Source organism: Pungitius pungitius, chromosome 6 (genome assembly GCF_949316345.1).
Source record: "Pungitius pungitius chromosome 6, fPunPun2.1, whole genome shotgun sequence".
Taxonomy (NCBI): domain Eukaryota; kingdom Metazoa; phylum Chordata; class Actinopteri; order Perciformes; family Gasterosteidae; genus Pungitius; species Pungitius pungitius.
This window is the reverse complement of record NC_084905.1, coordinates 9,594,160-9,612,842: the sequence shown is the minus strand read 5'-3', so window position 1 is coordinate 9,612,842 and position 18,683 is coordinate 9,594,160. Positions and strand designations below refer to the sequence as shown.

Genomic DNA, 18,683 nt, shown 5'->3' with positions numbered 1-18,683 from the left:
GCTCGAGGCGAGGGTAAAAGATGGCCCTCAACGCCTGAGACCGCAGGTCTACCCTGATGGGTGTCTCCCACAGAGGACCTGCGAGGAGCGACGAAAGGTCTGTGAACCATACTAGAACCCCTGGGAGCAGCGCAACCAGGGAACAACACAGAGGATGAATTGGCGTCTCTCTGGAGGCGAACAGGTCCAACTCGGCCGTGCCGAGGTGTTACCAAAGGAGTTCCACCACACCGGGATGGAGTCTCCAGTCCCTGGGCCTCGGCCCCTGATTCGACAGAGTGCCTGCCCCCTGGGACAGGGCCCACAGGCAACGCAGGCGACGCCGAGTGACCTTGATAAGACGGCGCTGGTTTCCCCTTGGGAAGAACCTCCTGGCCCTGAGCCACCACTGAACAGTGGCTGGCTGGCCTAGCTTGACTGCAAGAAGGGTCGAAACTACTCGAGTGGGAGACGGATGTGCCCGCGTCATGGTCGAATGCCAAATAACGCCCAGGAAGGAAATCGACCCGTCGCTTGTGAAGCATAAAATGCGGATGCCCTGGAGACACTCTGGCGCCAGGTCAGCATTCGCGCATTTGGTAAACATCTGGGGTGAGAGGGCTAGGCCGAGTGGAAGAACCAAATGGTGGTAGGCTTCGTCCCCAAAAGCGAACCTTCGGAACTCCCGGTAGTGTGGAACGATGAGGTAATGGCTGTGATAGCCTGACTCTCTGTCTGGGGGAAGGGCTCGTACTGAGGCTTCCAACCACAGCAGGGTCTCTTCTCGCTCCGATATACAAGCCTGCTGGAGGTCTACCCGGGTGGGTAGTACCTCGCGAAGCCGAGGGGGCCGACACGGGCACTGGGTGGCGCAGCCGGGGCTACCCACGAGCAGCCCCGCGGACGCGGCGTCGTCGGGGAAGGAAGGAGTCTAGAGCCTCCAACTGCCGCCTCTCCGCGTGGAGCTTGTCCGCCACGGCCCCAATGGCACCTCCGAAGAGGGTTTCCAGGGAAAGAGGGGCATCAAGGAGGAAGGATTTGTCCTTCTCCAAGAGGCTGGAGTGACTCAGCCACAGGTGCCGCTCCGTGGCCACCAGGGCTCCCATGGAGCGGGCGACGGACTTCGCCGTCTCCTTTGTGGCCCTCAACGCGAGGTCAGCCGTGTGCCGCAGCTTACGCATTATCTCCGGAGTAATCCCCTTCCCCTCGGCCACGTCGGCCAGCAGCTCTGCCTGATACGCCTGGACGAGCGCCATCGTATGCAGGCAGGAGGCCGCCTGCCCAGCCACCGAATAAGCCTTGCCCACCAGAGCCGAGGTAATCCTCGCAGGCTTGGTGGGCAGCACCGGTGTCCTCAGCGGCACGGCCGCAGGGGAAACATGGCCCGCCAGGGCCCCCTCCGTGGCCGGCATGCTCACATAGCCAAGTCGCCTAGCCTCAGCTAGAGAAGAGTACACTCGAGCGGACACCGGCTTCCCCCAGGACAGCCACACCTTAGTGTGGACATGGCGCGGAGGAACTGTGCGGGAAGGCAAAAACCGTTCTTGCAGCTTACCTGTTGTAGTAGGCTGCTGCCTATACGCCGGCCAGCTGATGTGAAGTCTGTCAGCGGCACGGGTAAGAACCTCCAGCAGTTCCTGGGTGGCAGCGAGGGAATGAAGCGCCTCAACGTCAGCCTCCGCTGCCTCTGCTGCCTCCATGCTCACCACGTCCAACTCCTCGGAGCTGGAAGACCGTGAGAGCGGCGTGTCGTGCCTCCGACGCCGGAAACGAGCGCCTGGGTCCCGCGGTGAAGGGCCGGGAAAAGGCCTCAGCCGTCCCGGAATCCTCCGCGAGATCCACCTGCGATCCCCACGAAGACATCCGGCGCTCGGCCTCAGCTCGAGCCGGACCGGAGCCGCGGGGAGCGCCACGACAGGCGCTCGCAGTCTCTGCAGCTAGCCCCCTCGAGGGCTAACTGAGCGTGCTCAACGCCCAAGCAGACGACGCATAGGGCGTGCAAGTCTCTGCCCGTAATGAAACGGGTGCAAGGGGGGGCACACTGCACATACCGCTCAACCATTTCTCAGTGGAAAAACTTCACACGCACTAGATGAAGGCACAGAGATGAATGGTCCTGCCCTTCGGGTCCCTTATAGCGCCCTGGTCCGGCGTCCCCGCCTATGATGTACCAGCTCGCCATTGGTTAGATTTCACACGTGCTTCATGACGCGGTCACGCAGGGGCGGTTGATTATTTATTCTCTAATGGCCTTGTTTACTGATGAAGGCATCAGTTTCTAACGGAGACTGATTCATAACAAGTTAAAAGTTCCTCATGACAACTTGTTTTTAGTATCTCTTTATATGATTGACAAACAGTTCATTCTCAGAACACTGACATCATTGTTGGCCAAACCTACTTCCAGGTAACTTCAAGGCTTAGTTTAATAGTCCCAAGGTCATTAATATCCACGGCAACCGTCTGGGGGAGTGCAGCAAACAGGTCTTTGGTCTCGCAGGAAACACTCCCTACCACCACGTGATTGGCTAAGCCCTTCAGCTCCGTCACCTAGGAGATCACAGAAACATAGTGTGATCACGCTACCAAAGTGTAGCAGTAAAAGCATCAGTTGGTATCCAAAATCAGTGTAAGAAAAAGGTACATCTACAGGAGCAACTTGAGGGCACATTCACTAACGCAGGACCAAGGGACAGTCATTAAGGTGAGGGACTAACCTTCACAGAGAGGAACTCACTGACAAGCGGCACGAACACCATCTCTTCGCTGTCCCACACCTGCTTGCCGTTGATCTCTATTCTTCCTCGGAGCTTCCACCGCTGCCTGCCAAACTTCATAAAGATCTGAACACACGCACACACACAGACAGACATCTCAGACGTGCCTGTCATCTGCCCCCTACCTCACCAAGTCTCTTAAAATCATTTGAATCAGCCAATTTCAATTTTTTATGAGTTAACCAGATTCCCTTTGTAAAACTTTTTCACAGGTTAAACTTTTTTGGTTGTAGATATAACAATAATACTATAACAATAATAATAATAAACATAGACAGATACAAAAATAACGGTATAAACATAGGCAACATAAGCATTACTTCATTTCTTATGATTTTTTGGTATTCATAACTTAGACACAGCTTGGTCCTTTTCTGTATATAGTATGAGATCCTTAGTATTCACATTTGTTTGACTATTAGAATAAATTAAATTAAATTTGAGAGAGAGAAACTAACCTCATACTGATCACCAGCACACAATCGAGCAAATCCAGCCAGACCTGAAGGACAAATAGAAACAGATGTAGCCTGAAACATTTGGAGCTTCAAACACACCATTCTTCTGTATTTTAGGGATTTGTTATTTTAATAATATGCTCGTGAAGGTGGTGGCATGTGGTGGGGTGGTTAGCACTGTCTGTGTGGCTTCTCTCTGGGTACCCTGGCCTCCTCCCTCAGTCCAAACACATGCTCTGGGATTAGGTTGATTGGGGATTATGTGAATCTGAATGGTTGTGTGTCTCTATGTCAGCCCTGTTACTGGTGAACGGTCCAGGTTGTACCCTGGCCCCCCCAATGTTAGATGAGATTGACTCCAGGCCCCCGCGACATTCTGAAGATATGTAGAAGATTATTGACTGTCTGTATGTATGTGAAAATTCATGCATACAAAATGTAATACCATGAAATACATTTTCACATTAACACGATCATTGAGACTTTTTGGTCCTTGTTCCAGTCTTTTGAAGACACCAACCAGCCATGTTTCATTCTTACCTTTCATTCTGATGTGGAACTCCCCCAGCTGGTTCTCCAACTCGCTCTCCAACAAACACATGTTCTGCAGAGAGTATAAGAGAGGGAGACTTTTTATCCATTTCTACCAAACAAATATGAACTAAAAGAACTTTTATAAATCCAGTCCTCTGCCGGGAAGGTTTCTTCCCTTTTTACTCCCCATCGAAGGCTTATTGCTTTATTTCGGGGACTTTGTCCTGTGCCGATGTGAGGGTTTCGGGACAGGAGATGTCGTATGTGGACTGACTGTAAAGCCCTCTGAGGCAAATTGAAATTTTGCCATTTTTGGCTATACAAAATTAAAAAAGGTGAATGGAATAAGTGAGCCCTTTAGTTGTGATATGCTGCATCCTGCTCCTCATTTATTGCCTTTCTCCCTGTACACACAATGACATTTGCATGCCCAATTCTCCTACCATCTCCTCTCCATCTTACCATATTTTCGCGACTAAAAGGCGCACTTGATTATAAGGCGCACCTTCAATGAATCGCCTATTTCAGAACTATTTTCCTATATAGGGCGCACCGGATTATAAGGCGCATAGAATAGAAGATACTGCAGTAAAACGTTTGACTGGGGCTGCGTTATGCATCCACTAGATCGGGCTGTGCTAAATCAAACTTTATTAAGCGTTCTGAAAACTCTTCACTCCCATGGTAACGTTGTTCAAACGTTAATGTGGATATTAACAGCATCTCTGAACCTCCAACTTTCGTTCTTGATTAATGAAAACATTCTTGGCAAATGCTTTCGTCCATCTTGCACCGAGAGGAAGCGGCTGGAACAGACGTTGGCGCCTCGCGACGGACCGTCAGCGCGATCCTGAGATCCAATTACGAGCTTTTTAACTACAGCAGCTTTAATATACGCTATTGGAGCTGAAATTACCACGGCTGCTGGCACCAGACTTTCCCTCCAATGGATCCTCGTTAACCAGTATGGATCAACCAATTGATCCAAATATATGGCGCTCCGGATTATAAGGCGCACTGTCGTTTTTTGAGGAAAAAAAGGATTTTAAGTGCGCCTTATAGTCGCAAAAATACGGTAATTTGCTTCTGCTTTCTCTCTCTTCTGTCCCCTTCATCTTACCTCTGTGTACTCTTTGTATCCTTTATTGGCTTCTGCTAAACTTTCTCTGGCCTCCTTGCTGATTTGAGAGGCATTGTAAGCCTTCACCATCTTGTTGGCTCCGTCCCGGAGTCTCCTCTGCAGGCAGTAGGCTTCATAGAGCTCCTCAATCTGGGGAAAGAGGGGTGAGAGAGTACACATTCGACTCGATGAAGCCTTGAGGCCGGTGGAACATGTAAGTTTGTAACGGACATTTTCAACCGATGCACCCAATGCTATGCAAAATATTTATATAAAGTCATAGCATTCAGACACTTGAAAGGGATAGTTTGGGTGATTCGAGGTGGGGTTGATCGCCGACAGCACAATGTAATTTTGTCAGGATTTCACAGCGGAAGTAGGACTCAATGCAGACCAGGTTTCAAACAAAATAACTAGGAGCAAACAGGAATACAATCACTGGGAAGCAGGAACATCAGAGCTCAGCATCAGGAATACCAAAAAATGACAAACAAACCGACCACGAGAAATGGGACACACATGGTTTAAATACGCTGAGGAGGTGCAGGTGATTGGACACAGGAGGTAACAATAAGGGACGAGGCAGACAGACCAGGGCAGGAAGTGAATTCAAGCCAGAGACACAAGAGACACCGTGACGAATCTAGCCAACTAAAAAATGGCCCAACTACAAAATACTATATAAACACGTTCACTGCTTTATCTTTCCAACAAGGAACTAAAGTCATTATTTTGCTCCCATCAGTGACAACACCAGTAGCTTGACCTCTGAGGACACAGAAGTAGTTAGTGTGCTAGTGTGTGTGTGTTATTGTTTGACTTTGATGTTTTCTAAGGGTCTGCCCAGGTTCACCAGGGCAGGAGGGATAGAACGGCTAAAAATATTTTTTATACACTTTCAACTGGTATTGATATTTTTGGTTGGTAAAATACTTTTGCCGTGGTTGCCCCCAGCCACAAGACAGAACTGCTTAACAAGTAGAATCGTACTGTAGCTAAATATGACACAATGTTGTATAACCTAAATCTGATTGATATCACTGATGTGGTCTTACCTTGCTGAGGTGAAACTCCAGTCGTCTTATGTAGCGCTCAGTCACCTTCACTTGCTGCCAGAGGGAAGCACAAGTCACAATCTGTCCAAAGTCCCGCTGAAGGCTCAAATCAGCGCTATGAATAAAGGTTTGGGCCTTCTACACCAACATCGTCTCACTTGTACTGTGGTGAGTTTTATTTGTTTGTTTTTTTTCTAAAGAATTTTGAAATCCTATTTAAACTTTCCCCTGACATGCAGATAATGGACTATTTTGTGGTCCATTACATGTAATCCCAATGAATATACTTGAATTGGTGGTTATATTATAACAAAATGTAGAAAAGGGCGTTAAATATAGTTTGCAAGAATCGTCAGTAGCTCACCTTGTCCAGCTCATAAAGGAAACCCTATGGAGGCAGACAACATCAGGTTATCAGTGTGTCAGATTTTTTAATTAAGTAACACAATGTAATATTCACCTTTCATGATCATTTATATTTTCCTTTATCACAATATACCTAATAGGCTCAATGTCACAGGTTGAAACAGTGTGAGAGAATAGCACACACTGCATAATAGTATAGTTATGTCTACATTAGACGGAAGACACATCTTGCTTGTGCTTGAACAGGTGAAATCCTTTTGGTTTTCCTTTTCACTTTGAGTGCTGAGCCACATGGTATGGCGAGAACATACCAGTCTTGAGTTCCTCTTTGATTCTCTCATCTGTCTGCTGAGGCTGTCCAACTCCATCTGATGAACCTGCAGGTAGGACCTGAGAGAACAGACAAACAAACATACAGTGATAGAAGTATCAGAAGGAAGCTATTATTTCGCTAGTGTTCTGGTGTAGGTGCTTTTATTGTGAAGTAAGAGAAGGTAGAAGAGGAAAGAGAAAAAGATTGAATGTTGGTGGCAGCGGTTGGATTGCTTTCCTACCAAAAGACCCATCGTCAGATAAGTGTAGAAGATCGTTCACCAACTTTGAATTTGTAAGCTAATGTTCGCCACTGCTAAGAAGCACTTAGTTTAACTAACAGCAATGTCGTACACCAGATTCGGGACAGTTTATTTGCCTGGGGCGTCATTCATCCAGAGTCTCAGACGAGTCGGCAAACGGACTCGGCTCGGCGTGTCGAGCTCAAGACGGATCTGGGCCAGGTCATTATACCTGGGGTATAAGACTTAAAGTATCAGGCTCAATCCACAGAGCAAATGCACACAGCCTGTAATCAGACACTGTAAAGAGCAGTCAGGACCATGTGGGATTGTACTCACTGAAGGCCTTTCTTCAGGGCCTCATAGATCTGATCCAGTCGCTCCGGTTGAGGGACCTTAGGTGGTGGGTTGGACTTGGCGGACAAGGTGAACATTCTACTGGCTCTGCTGGGCTTCCTGCTGAGACCTGGAGCGCTGAACACAGAGAGGTTCCTGCAACATCAGCAGAATGATCCTGTAAATATCCCCTCCTGACGGATCACCTCAATCAAACTCATTTGACAGCATTGTAGTATCACATAAGTCTGGGTCTCCAATAATGATCATAATGACATACTATTTCTACACGCATGTCATTTCATAATGATATTCTATTTCAACACCCAGCTTTCAAATAAAATCTTATCTCGTTACATCAACAAATATAAATGTTATCACTAGAGCTGCAACTAACGATTATTTTAATAATCGATTCATCTGTCGATTATTTGTTCGATTAATCGATGAATCGGATAAAAAAATAAATTTAAAAACATTAATTTCCAACCCTTTATTGAAAAATAGAACTGACAGTGCAAAACATTTAGAAACTGCACTAACAGATTGCTCCTTGAACATCCCTAAGTAAGCAAATAAAATGGACTAACACAAAAAACACACATCGCATGATGTATACTTTACAGCTGCCAAATTAAATAGATTAGGCACAAAAAATATTTAGATTAGATTTTTCCAACATGTTTCGGTTTACGGTGCTGAATCATCGCCGTGGTGCTCCCGTGCCAGGCCATGTCGCTTTTGCATATCTTACAATCAGACTCCCGAATTTCAAAGCCCCTCCCGAAAATCTCCCGGACCGACCTTTCTCTCGATTTCCACCCGGACATCAATATTGCTGCACCACCCGTCACTGGGCGCGCCGTTTTAGACCGAACAATAATAAAGGTTACACCTTGAAGTCAAGCGCGGCGATTAGAACGGAAAAAGATGAGACTGGCGCTGCAAAGAAAAGCGCCAGCACCCCCCCCCCCCCCCCCCCCCCGTGAAATATCCCCATACCTGGGAGGATTTAGGTCGCATTGGTTTCTCTTCCTCCGCATGTTTCACAGTATTACGGGTCTCAACGCTCTGCTGGGCGGAGCTGTTTTTCTTCTCTGTTCGCAAGCGCTCAACCTTTTTTCTCTCAGCTCTGCGCGGCGCGCTCAACTTTCTTTTAATACTCACATAATAAACATAATAGTCGCGCGACACAACGAATCGATAATGAAATTCGTTGCCAACGCTTTTAATAATCGATTTTAATCGATTTCATCGATTCGTTGTTGCAGCCCTAGTTATCACACATATTTTTTAACCAAATTATTGTTGTTGTTCCATGATATATTTGTATGCAGTTCATATGCTTAGGTTTGTGGTTTAAATTAGTTATACAGTGAACAGATTTATTGCAACAATGAAACAATAATACTTTTCCAGCTACATGTTTTGTATTATCAAATAAACCCATAAAGGAATAGTATTTGGGCCACGGTTATCCTAGTAGGGATTACCAGAGTCCCCAGCCAACAACGCAAGGGAATGTGAAAATGATTCACTTATTAATACCTAATACCTTGGAAAAGTGGAAAAAAAGGTGGTGTACCTGAGCACCATTGTTAGAACAATACACATGTATTTGTATTAGTGATTAACCTGATTTCTAAAAATAACAAACATAGGTCGTTACAAAGTAGATTGTGTGATAAGGGTTAGCATCTCAGCATATCTTTATTACAAGTGGCAGCAATGCACTGCTGTTCCCGTTCATGCCCAGACGCGTCATAGCGAACATCTTCATTCTTCAAGGTTAAATTATGATGATCCATATAGGACTATTTCTCAAGTGAATGAACGCACAAGTTCACATAGGGCATTTGGGGATGTAGTGGCAATCTTCCAATTGTTCGGTAATCCACATTACCACTAGTGTTGCTGTCTGTGTATTGACACTAAGCATGACTCTGCAAACTGATTAACCTACACTGAAGGCTACCGGCCGTAGCCTAACTAAAGGATCATTTCAACATTTCTGTTAATAAATAACCAAAACAATAAGTCTAATATGGCTCTTTGAGGGAATATTACATTGACTCATACATATTCTGGATACTTAACTCAAAGATCCCCCAAAAATCACTATTTTTATAGTGCACATTTTGGTCTAAATTTGAGAAGCCACTCCCATTCATCACATTTTTATCCTAAAGTGTGTCCCTAAAGGTAGTTATGTCTTTTGAGATCCAGCTGACAGATGTCCTGTGTGGGTGTGTGGGTACCTGTAGGTCTTGTCGTGAGTGTTGACTCCAGTGAAGCTCTGGCTCCTAGTGATGGATCTGGAGGTGAGGCGCCTGGCTGGGCGAACAGACAGCGACATGGTGGAGAGGGTTCGGGATGGGCTCCCTGTAGGGGAGGAGAGGAACCATCAATGGCTGATGACAACAGAACTTTACACTCAGCGGCGTAGCACCAAATTCTGGGCCCTGTATACTCTCAATGTCAGTGGGCCCCCTACACATGCCATTGTACGATGCGGGTTAGCAAAAGGGCCCTTTCCCTAGACGGGGCCCTGGGTAGTCAGGTCCACTTTTCCCCCCACTACCACGCCCCTGTTTACACTCCATTGTGTTTTGGTCAGTCTACCGATCTGGTGGATGGTTCTGAGATTGGTGTGACGTCAGCTCCCATTACCCCAATAGTTGATACTGTTTCGACTTCAGTCCCTAGGTTTAACCCCTAGACAGATTTGGAGTTAATTTGCTGATCATATACAGTATTTAATCATTTTAAAATATAAATGCCTCCATATGAAGCTAATACTGTATACTGATGTGACTTCGACTCTAAACTAAAGAAGAATCCTGTTATACCAAAACAGAAAGCACTGTTGAAAACACATCTATTGTTTTTTAATGGTCCGCATCGAGCTCCATGACTCATTTCCTGCTGGAAACACTGACACATATCACGTGAATAACCTGGCCTGGTATGATGACGCCCTAAACACCAGTCATTTCAGTACACTGCCACATATTCTATGCTGTATATGTCTGTATATAATCTCTTTCTCACTTGAATTGACAGGAACTCATCCTTGAGTATATTAACAGTGACTCCCTGTGTGACCAGTAAGACCGATGGAATCATCAAAGCAGATTAAACAAAAAGCAGGAGGATTTGTAATAACTCTACTTAAATCACTATATTACATTTGATGAAATTATCATTAAATCCTGACAGCAATGATTAAATTAAATGCTCTGAGAAAAAGGGAAGAAAACAACAGTCGAATGACCTGACCCCTTTTTAGCTAGATTCAGCAACTGTTGGAGCAAGGGCTGCTAGATGCTTTCATAAGAAAACAATGGTATCACTGGACTGAGTTTTTGGTTGGGTAATAAAAAACACACATTTATCAAGATTACCAACCTTGCCTTGGGCTGCTGGGCTGCAATCGATCAGCCACTGATTGTCAAGTGGTCAATAGGCAAACAAAAGAGCGGATCAAATGGTGAACAATGCTACTGCGCCACTGATATGGTTTCACCCAGGTTGTGAGTTCTGTCTCTAAAACACAGCCTGCTAATGGAGCCAGGGTGTGTAGAACTGATAACTGCATCGTTATTCCGACTCGCTATTCTGAATGAAATGCTGGGGGAGGGTTGGGGGGGGGGGGCTTTTTGCATCAATATAATATGCCTGTTATACATTCAAAGCGACAGTGGTTAAAATCCGGATACATTATGACAATTGTTTTTATGTCTGTGCCAGTAGCAGTGATTTGTTATTGTGGTCAGTGGTTAACTTGTGTCAGCTAAAGCAGGGTTTTCCTACTGGGCTGATACAGTGTCCTGCATCCTGTTTAAAGCCCCGTCCACTCCCATCACAGCACAGGAAATGTCACAATCCTAAAGGAAGGCGGATGCAACTGCTTCTCCGGACAGGATATTGAACAAAGGGAGATAGAGCTGCAGTCATCTGGATGAAGAGAAAAGGTCAGTTGAACTGAATCACGAGGGATGTGAAGAATACTTGAAAATTGTTATACTTTCATGTCAAAGTTCAAAGACGGTTAAAAAGGTACTTTGAGTAATGAACAACAACTAACTTTACTCTTAATTCCCAGAAAAGGATTTCGAAATACTAAAAACATAGTTACATGAGTTAAATGGGAGTAAATGCTATCACTTACTCCCACCCTTGAAACCCAAAGAATGTGTTTATGTGCAGTGGGACTGCGGTCAACCAGTTGTTGACTTAACCTAATTTAAGTCCTCCCATAGAGGAGCTGGAGGTGATTAGTGCGATAAAGGAAGACGACACAGTTCCGAGAAAGTTAGAGAAAGAGAAGCATCCTGACAGAGATGCACAGTGGAAAGGTCCAGACTGGGTACTTTCCCCTTTGAATTCATGCCAAGTCATCAGTTCAGCGTCTCTATGAGAGTGTCAAGAGAATGAGTGATACATTCTCCTTACAATAAGGAGTCTCTCTTAAACATTTGGGTCTTATACCAATGGGTTTTCCAGCTTGTACGCCATTGTACAAAACTTAATGACGTACCATTGTACAACACTTAATGATAAGGACGGTGTCAGGTTCTTAGAGTAACCAGAGTCGAAAAAAGAAGGCAATTATAAAACTGCAGCAGGTTAATGCTGTGTCTAGTTTAGTTTGTCTGGATTTGAGAGACTTTACTGGATATACTTGAAGCTGAGGTGGTCAAATATAATGTCCATGCTACATCATGATAGAATAAAGGATTAAAGACTGAAGACCGTAATGGATGGATGAATAAATGTGTGTAATCAAGACTCACAGCTGTAGTAAAGCCGATCACAATGAAATCTTTAAAATTCCCTTTTCCCATAGGTTTTTTATTTTTGTGTTAATTTGAGTTGGAGAATAATAATAAATAAACCACCCTTAAAGTGCAGCCGATACTAATAGTACATCTTTCAATACCAGTCATGTAAAAGGAATCTGTCTGTGTGCTGCTGGCTGGATAACCGCTGCCTCTTTGCACAGCGCTAGTATAGTTACCACTGTCCCAGGACAATTTCGCTTTGTGTTTTATATGAACAAAATTCAATTTGTGTTTGATAGATTATTTCTTAGTCATAACAATGTTTATTGGCCAAAAATCTCATACCATTGGAAAGGACCGTCCAGCTGAGTCTGTGGGTTTGCCAAATATTCTGTGCCAATGCTTGTTGTGATGTTGACTGTCAGTTTGATGAAACAAGGCGTATTGGCAATTTAACAATTTATCCATGTAACCACAAGCCTCAGTAGCGTGGAAGAACAATACACAGCCACAACATGGGCATCTCCTCCTCCTGCTGGACACCAGCCTGGTCACACACTGTGGGATGGCATCCTGTTAAAAGCATACGAGTCAGCCAATGTGGTTGTGCTGGTCGCTTTGGCACCGACGGCCCACCCAGGCTGGTCGCACAAGTGTTCAATGAGGTTGAATCTTCCAAACAAGAGCAGTTTGGCGTTGGCAGAGAAGATTAGGCAAATTTTCCATGGGCGCAACCCCCACGCTCGGCTCTGCTGCTCATCCCACAAATGTGCCACCATTGAAAAGGGAAACACACAGGCTTTCCTACCATTTTATAGTATAATACTTATTTCAAAGAAACATTTTTACAACAAATAAATAATCTACCAAACACATATTGCCTTACTTTTTCTGCTATGTTTAGATCTGTCCATGGAAAATGATTGATTGCATATACCCTTTGGATGTGAATGATTGGGGTTGATACGCATAGTGCTTTTCAAGTCTTCCCATCACTCAAAGCACAAGTCACATTTACAGTGACAGCTACAGTGTCTTGGAGACATGCGGGTTAGCAGAGCCTTGGATCAACGACTCTGACTCTGCCACCTGAAACATTTGCAGCCATTTGATTGATTTTGATTCAGTCAGAGGTATCACTTTCTTTTCTGCCTCTTTAAAAATGCACCAACAGAAGACTGTGACATTGAAAAAAATTGGAAGAACAAAACAAAAAATCATCCCACATTCTGTACAGACACCATAAAAGGTTTTAACAACAAACCGGCTCTTCTCCAGCAACCTTTCCATGTAAGCAAAATCAGAAGCCAATGTTCACAATTATTTTATTACATACGGGTGGTTCCTGACCATTTATTTCCTTCAAGTTTAACAGGAAGTTAAAACTGTGTCGCATTGGATGTTCCGTTTGGTACGAAACCCTATAGGAACAAACACATTGACCAAATACAGCCTATACATATATGTATACACATTTCCTACCTGATCCAAACAGCGGTCCAGTCACGCCCAGTCACACCATCACCTCTGTTATTGAAGCTCTAAGCCACACACTCGGCCTTCCATACGCCTCTGCGGGAAACGAGTGCGTGACACCATAACTATTGTTTGATGCTCCCCTGGCCTCACTCTCCCAGACCATTCTGGAAAATCAGCTGCGTTGGACCCAAACACAGCCCATCACCAAGCAGTCTGTCCGCACAGCCACAAACACACACACACACACAGGATGAACCCAGGTGTTCTGGCTGATGGATGCTGAGAGTTGGATATGAAGCCATTCATTTTATGGATAATCATAGTACACATACTGACCACTCATGGTGTCTATGATTCCAGACGGGAGAATTATTTAACAACTGTAACAGTGTAGACAGGAAATAGACACATTACATTCTCCGTCTCCTGAGATGAACCGTAACTCTTGTTGTGGTCATAGATCAATTGAAAAATCCCTATAAATACAAATACAAACACATCATCACATTGATGGTGCCATTTGCCCTATGTGCAAAAGTTTCCATGACTTTTTTTCTTCTTCAAAGCTATTCTCAACGTTCATCTTCTTCTCACCGGAGTATTTACACATGGACACACACTGAGGAATGTCGACACAGACATGTGCTCTCCAACACTTTATTTGCCCTTTATGTCATTTACCTAATTAAGCAGGCCAGAAAGTGGGGATTGAGAACATAAACTCATGATTACAATGTTTACTGATCTAGTGAATCAAGTGAGAGTTATTTTACGTATAGGCTTCTATACTACAAGACAATTCGTGCCCTGATGGACATTTCAGAATCTAGGATCTAGGTGATACTCTTGGTCTGGGTCTGCAGCTGGAGAGGCTTGCCAGAGAAAAGGCTCACATCTGCAGTGAATCAACCTGTCAACTTATTAGCATGAAACATGCGTGTTTGCTGTGGAAATATCTTCAGTCCAAGTATAAAAGGGAGGATAATGAGGAATATTCTACCTGGAACTACAAAGGAATCTGTAAGACCTGAGAGATGTTAACAGACTTAATTAAACCCAGACTAGAAGTTGTGAATGTATAAGCTAAGCAAGGTGAACAAAGGGTCAGTCAAACATAGTCCTCCTTTCACAAAAACACGGCTACAAATATACGCCCACACCGAGTACATTTTCTTAACTCCCTTCCCCACATTACTGTCCTTAGGAAAAGGAAACCCAAGGGGGAGTAACTTCCTGTTCGGAGGGCAGGGTCAGTTTATGGCTGTAGTGAGACACAGGAATAACCCAACAGCTTTATGGAACCCGCTAGATCACTTCCACCAAAAGGACACAATGAAGCTGGGAGCACCCACCATGTCTGCTTTCAGAGCCTCAGCATGTCCCTACCTTCTTGGAAAAGATGAGGAGGCGATTGATCAAGTGTGTTAAAGGGTTATGCCGAGTTCACACTTCAAAGAAAGTTTACAGCTGATGGGGGGTTTGACTGCATAAAAATAAAGCATTAACAAAAATTGATTATTCATAAATGAAATGTGCAAGTCCCCTTATAGCCCTGGAAACCCTGCTGTTTATATTGGGTCTAAACTTTTGACTGCATTTATACTCTTGTTGGTAGGTATATTTTAATTAAAGGTTATTTAAAACTTGTTTTCTGCAAGTAATGTTCCTTGTGAATTGTTGCAGTGATTGACTGTGCCTTCTCTTTCTGCGTGTGTGTGTGTGTGTGTGTCTTTCCGGCATTGGCGGGACTTCAACCTGATTACACTTCATGCTCACCCAGCTGCTTTCCATCATCTCATCACTGCACAGCATGTCTACCCTGGTTTCTCATCCACACAGTAGTTCCTGTTTTCTGAGAATGTTCCTAACTGCTCGAATCTATTGACCTCCCTCGTCGTGCCCACAGTTTATCTGGATCTTCTTCCTGCTTCCCTTGTCTACCTGTCTCTGCTTTATCTCACACTCCCTGGTCTGTGTTTGCGCTTAATTTTTAAATACTTTTTATATATATATATATATTACACTTTTATTTGTGCAAATGCTTTATACATATAACGTTTTTTTTAACAGCAGTATTCCCTTGACACAGAAGCAGTTACAATTTTAACTTTAAACTTAATTATTTTAAAAAGCAGCACGAAGAGTCCATTGATCTTTAATGTCTGTTCAGTAGCATGTGTTCCTTTCAGAATGAGGTGAAGTGGTCCAGCACTAAGCACACAGCTGGGATTTACTGTGTATGGACTTTTTAGTCTGAAGTCCATGTTTGTACTGGATTCCTTTTGGAAAATCTCCAAAAAACAACAACAAATTTTCAGTGATGAATAACTAGTGCGTATCATTCACGAGAAATAACGATCATGACCAAGAAACGCAAATCATGTAACTATGCATTAGCATGACTCATTTATTTTGCAACCTTGTTAAAGTAATACTTTGAATCTGGTTGTTTATGTTGTCTGCAGGACTCAGCACTATAACAACATGTCAATTGCTCCATCTTCAGAGAAAATGTAGTTTTGCTGCTGCATGCTGACCTCACTAACATGCGTCTCCTGTCACCATAGAACTACGTAGCTTAGTCAAAGCTGATGTTGGATCTCTTATACACCGCGGTTGTATTTTCCTAACTCCTTAAGAATTCTCCTAACCATCTTTTCTTGACCCTGTCACGTTTTCAACAGAGGTCAAGGAATAGTGGTTAGGAACAGACATTAGGAGGACGTTTTCAGGGTATTCAGGGCCAGTACGGACAGTCAAAATAATAATAATGTATATATTTTTACAACTGCGTTAATGCCCAATTCAATAATTATCTGCGATAATTAGCTATTCTGTCAATCTGACAATGGCGCATCAACTGGCTCAGCCCCAAATTATATACATAATTAATGTTAACATTTTTCCAGGGGTAGCGATCAAGATTCACATTACACACAGATTTCTTTGTTTATCAAGCTTTCACTTTGGCTGCCACTGGCAATGATGTACATCTGGAGCAATGGTCAGTATAAGTCCAGAACAAAAAACAAAAACATCAACATATTCTTGAAAGTCAGTTAAAAGAAGATAGCAGATAGTCAGTAGTGAACAATAGAAAGGTTATTGCCACAAACCATATCAAATGGAACAAGGTATTAACAGTACAGCAGTTAAACAGTCACAAGGGCACGATCCCTAAGGTGTTCACCTGTAGGAGGGATCCCACTGAGCAGGTATCAAAGTAGATGTGAGCCTGATAGAATGTTGTTCTGTTCATCCAATCACATGACTGTAACAAACAATTGTGGCTTGGAACAAGTTAAAGGTTGTGTTCTTTTGGAAATATACGCTACAAACCTGTTAAACAGCAACTATAAGTTCATCCTGAGCAACAGAGAGTTAATGATTAGCTGCTGCATACCTCCATATCCACTGTACATGGTAGCCGTGGTGGTTGATGTCCACAACCCGATTTCACAAAGCAAGCAGTCCGTCCTCGCTCCAAGTAGATCTACCCTCCGACTTCTCACTCTCTCTTCTACCCCCTCACTATTGGGCAAGTGTTTCCCCTCTATCCCGGTCGACTTCCCTTTTCTCTTCCCCCATAGCAACTGTCCCTGGTGTTAATCCTGTGGGCACTAACCTACTGATCCTCTCTGTGCCTCACACACACTGATAAGAAGAAGAGGGGGAGGGAGGAAAAGGGAAAAAGCAAAGCGATCCTCCCTCCTCTTCTTCCCAGCTGACACACCCCGTCTTCCTGCCCCCCCTTCCCGTTGTGCGTATTGTTTCAGAACATACACATCATTCTTTAACCAACATCCTCCCACCACAATATCAATATTCCATTTTCCAAACACAAATAATCAGTTACAGCATAATTTGGGTGAAGGATTTAAAAGGTTTCATTAAAAACTTGCCATAAAAAATGATGAAATGATTTGTGTTTTAAAAACAAACAACTATGTTGAAGAATTCTTTTCTACATTTGTAGCTCGAGGTCTTGGGTAAACAAAGGGAAAAAAAGACTTTTATCAAATACATTCCATTATCACGCACACAAGCACACACACGTGAAACAAAGCCACATTCTTTCCCTTCATACTTTTAGACCAGGTATGTTTGTTTCCTATCAGCTTTTTTGATAACTTCCTCTTGTTCTTTGTGGATCTTGGAGCTATGCTGTATTTCTTTATTCATAAAAATCCAAGGGGCTCTTCTGAAATTGTTGTGTAAAAAAAAAAAATCTTGTTTTTAGATTTAGTTTTTCCTGAGATCTAAACAAAACCGTTATGTCCCTCCTAAATCATTTTACAGTATTTAAAATCCATCATGTGGATGTCTCTCTCTGTTTACTGTTTACCAGCATGCAGTCTTCTTCTTCATTTCTTGTTTCTTGGCACATTACTACGATCAGTAGAATTTAACAGGCAGGATGTCATTTATCTTCATCCCAAGGTTACTTTGTAATACTCTTTTCTTAAAAGGTGCAGTGTAATAAATGTTACTCTAAACAGATGCAGGGGTGTGTCAGCTCTGCTGCTGGATCCAATTCAATTGTCTGAGCTGGAGCAACTTGCGCTGAGCCATTGCATAATCTAACTTTTAACTTTCTAACCCATTTAACTACAACTCAACAGCTGGCCACAAAGCATAGAATGTGTATCTAACTATACTAAAACACGAGGGTGAACTCAGACCCGTTTATTCTTGTCATTATATGGTGAGCCTCCATCGTCTGGTGCGTTCATGGTCGCTCCAACTCCTAAAACACCAACGGTGTTTCTCTTATTCTGACGACATATTTTACAGCAGCTAAACGTGATCCTGACATGTTTCCATGGAGTTTGTAATTTGTTATTGTGTAGTGAAGGACAAAGAATTACATTACGATTTATGCAAAAGGTGTACATGAACACCTGACAGTGAAGAGCTATGGAGGCTGGCACCGCATGACACTGAACTCAAACACACACCAACACACACACGCACACATAGCCCTCTTTCAAAATGTACTGTACAATATCTTTGCACATGAATATAAAACTAATGATATGGACAGCATTGTTGTCCATTGAATTTGACTGTTTGAAAAAAATACAGCCGTTTTAAATGCAGCTCCAGTGGTTTCAGGGCAGCTTTGATACAACTCCTTTCAGTAGATGGTTGCCTAAAGTTTCACTGTGAGAAACTATTTCTTCACATCCTCATCGTGACACCATCAGAGGATGAAGAACCGGGCTCAAGCCTTTTTATCAG

The 18,683-nt window shown here is 43.8% G+C and overlaps 1 protein-coding gene across 1 annotated transcript in view; it reads right to left on the bottom strand.

The window, feature by feature from the left end:
* LOC119196670 (rho family-interacting cell polarization regulator 1-like) overlaps positions 1-17,090 on the bottom strand; it is a 34,578-nt gene extending 17,488 nt beyond the window's left edge. Inside the window, exons 1-11 of the mRNA XM_037452560.2 lie at positions 16,846-17,090; positions 9,438-9,561; positions 7,183-7,335; positions 6,601-6,679; positions 6,288-6,311; positions 5,924-5,977; positions 4,869-5,018; positions 3,755-3,818; positions 3,215-3,258; positions 2,697-2,822; positions 2,381-2,529 (exon numbers count right to left, since the gene is read on the bottom strand). Coding sequence (XP_037308457.2) covers positions 2,381-2,529; positions 2,697-2,822; positions 3,215-3,258; positions 3,755-3,818; positions 4,869-5,018; positions 5,924-5,977; positions 6,288-6,311; positions 6,601-6,679; positions 7,183-7,335; positions 9,438-9,561; positions 16,846-16,864 — 986 coding nt within the window. The 5' untranslated portion in view covers positions 16,865-17,090. The remainder of the gene's footprint in view (positions 1-2,380; positions 2,530-2,696; positions 2,823-3,214; positions 3,259-3,754; positions 3,819-4,868; positions 5,019-5,923; positions 5,978-6,287; positions 6,312-6,600; positions 6,680-7,182; positions 7,336-9,437; positions 9,562-16,845) is intronic.
* Positions 17,091-18,683: the final 1,593 nt, after the last annotated feature.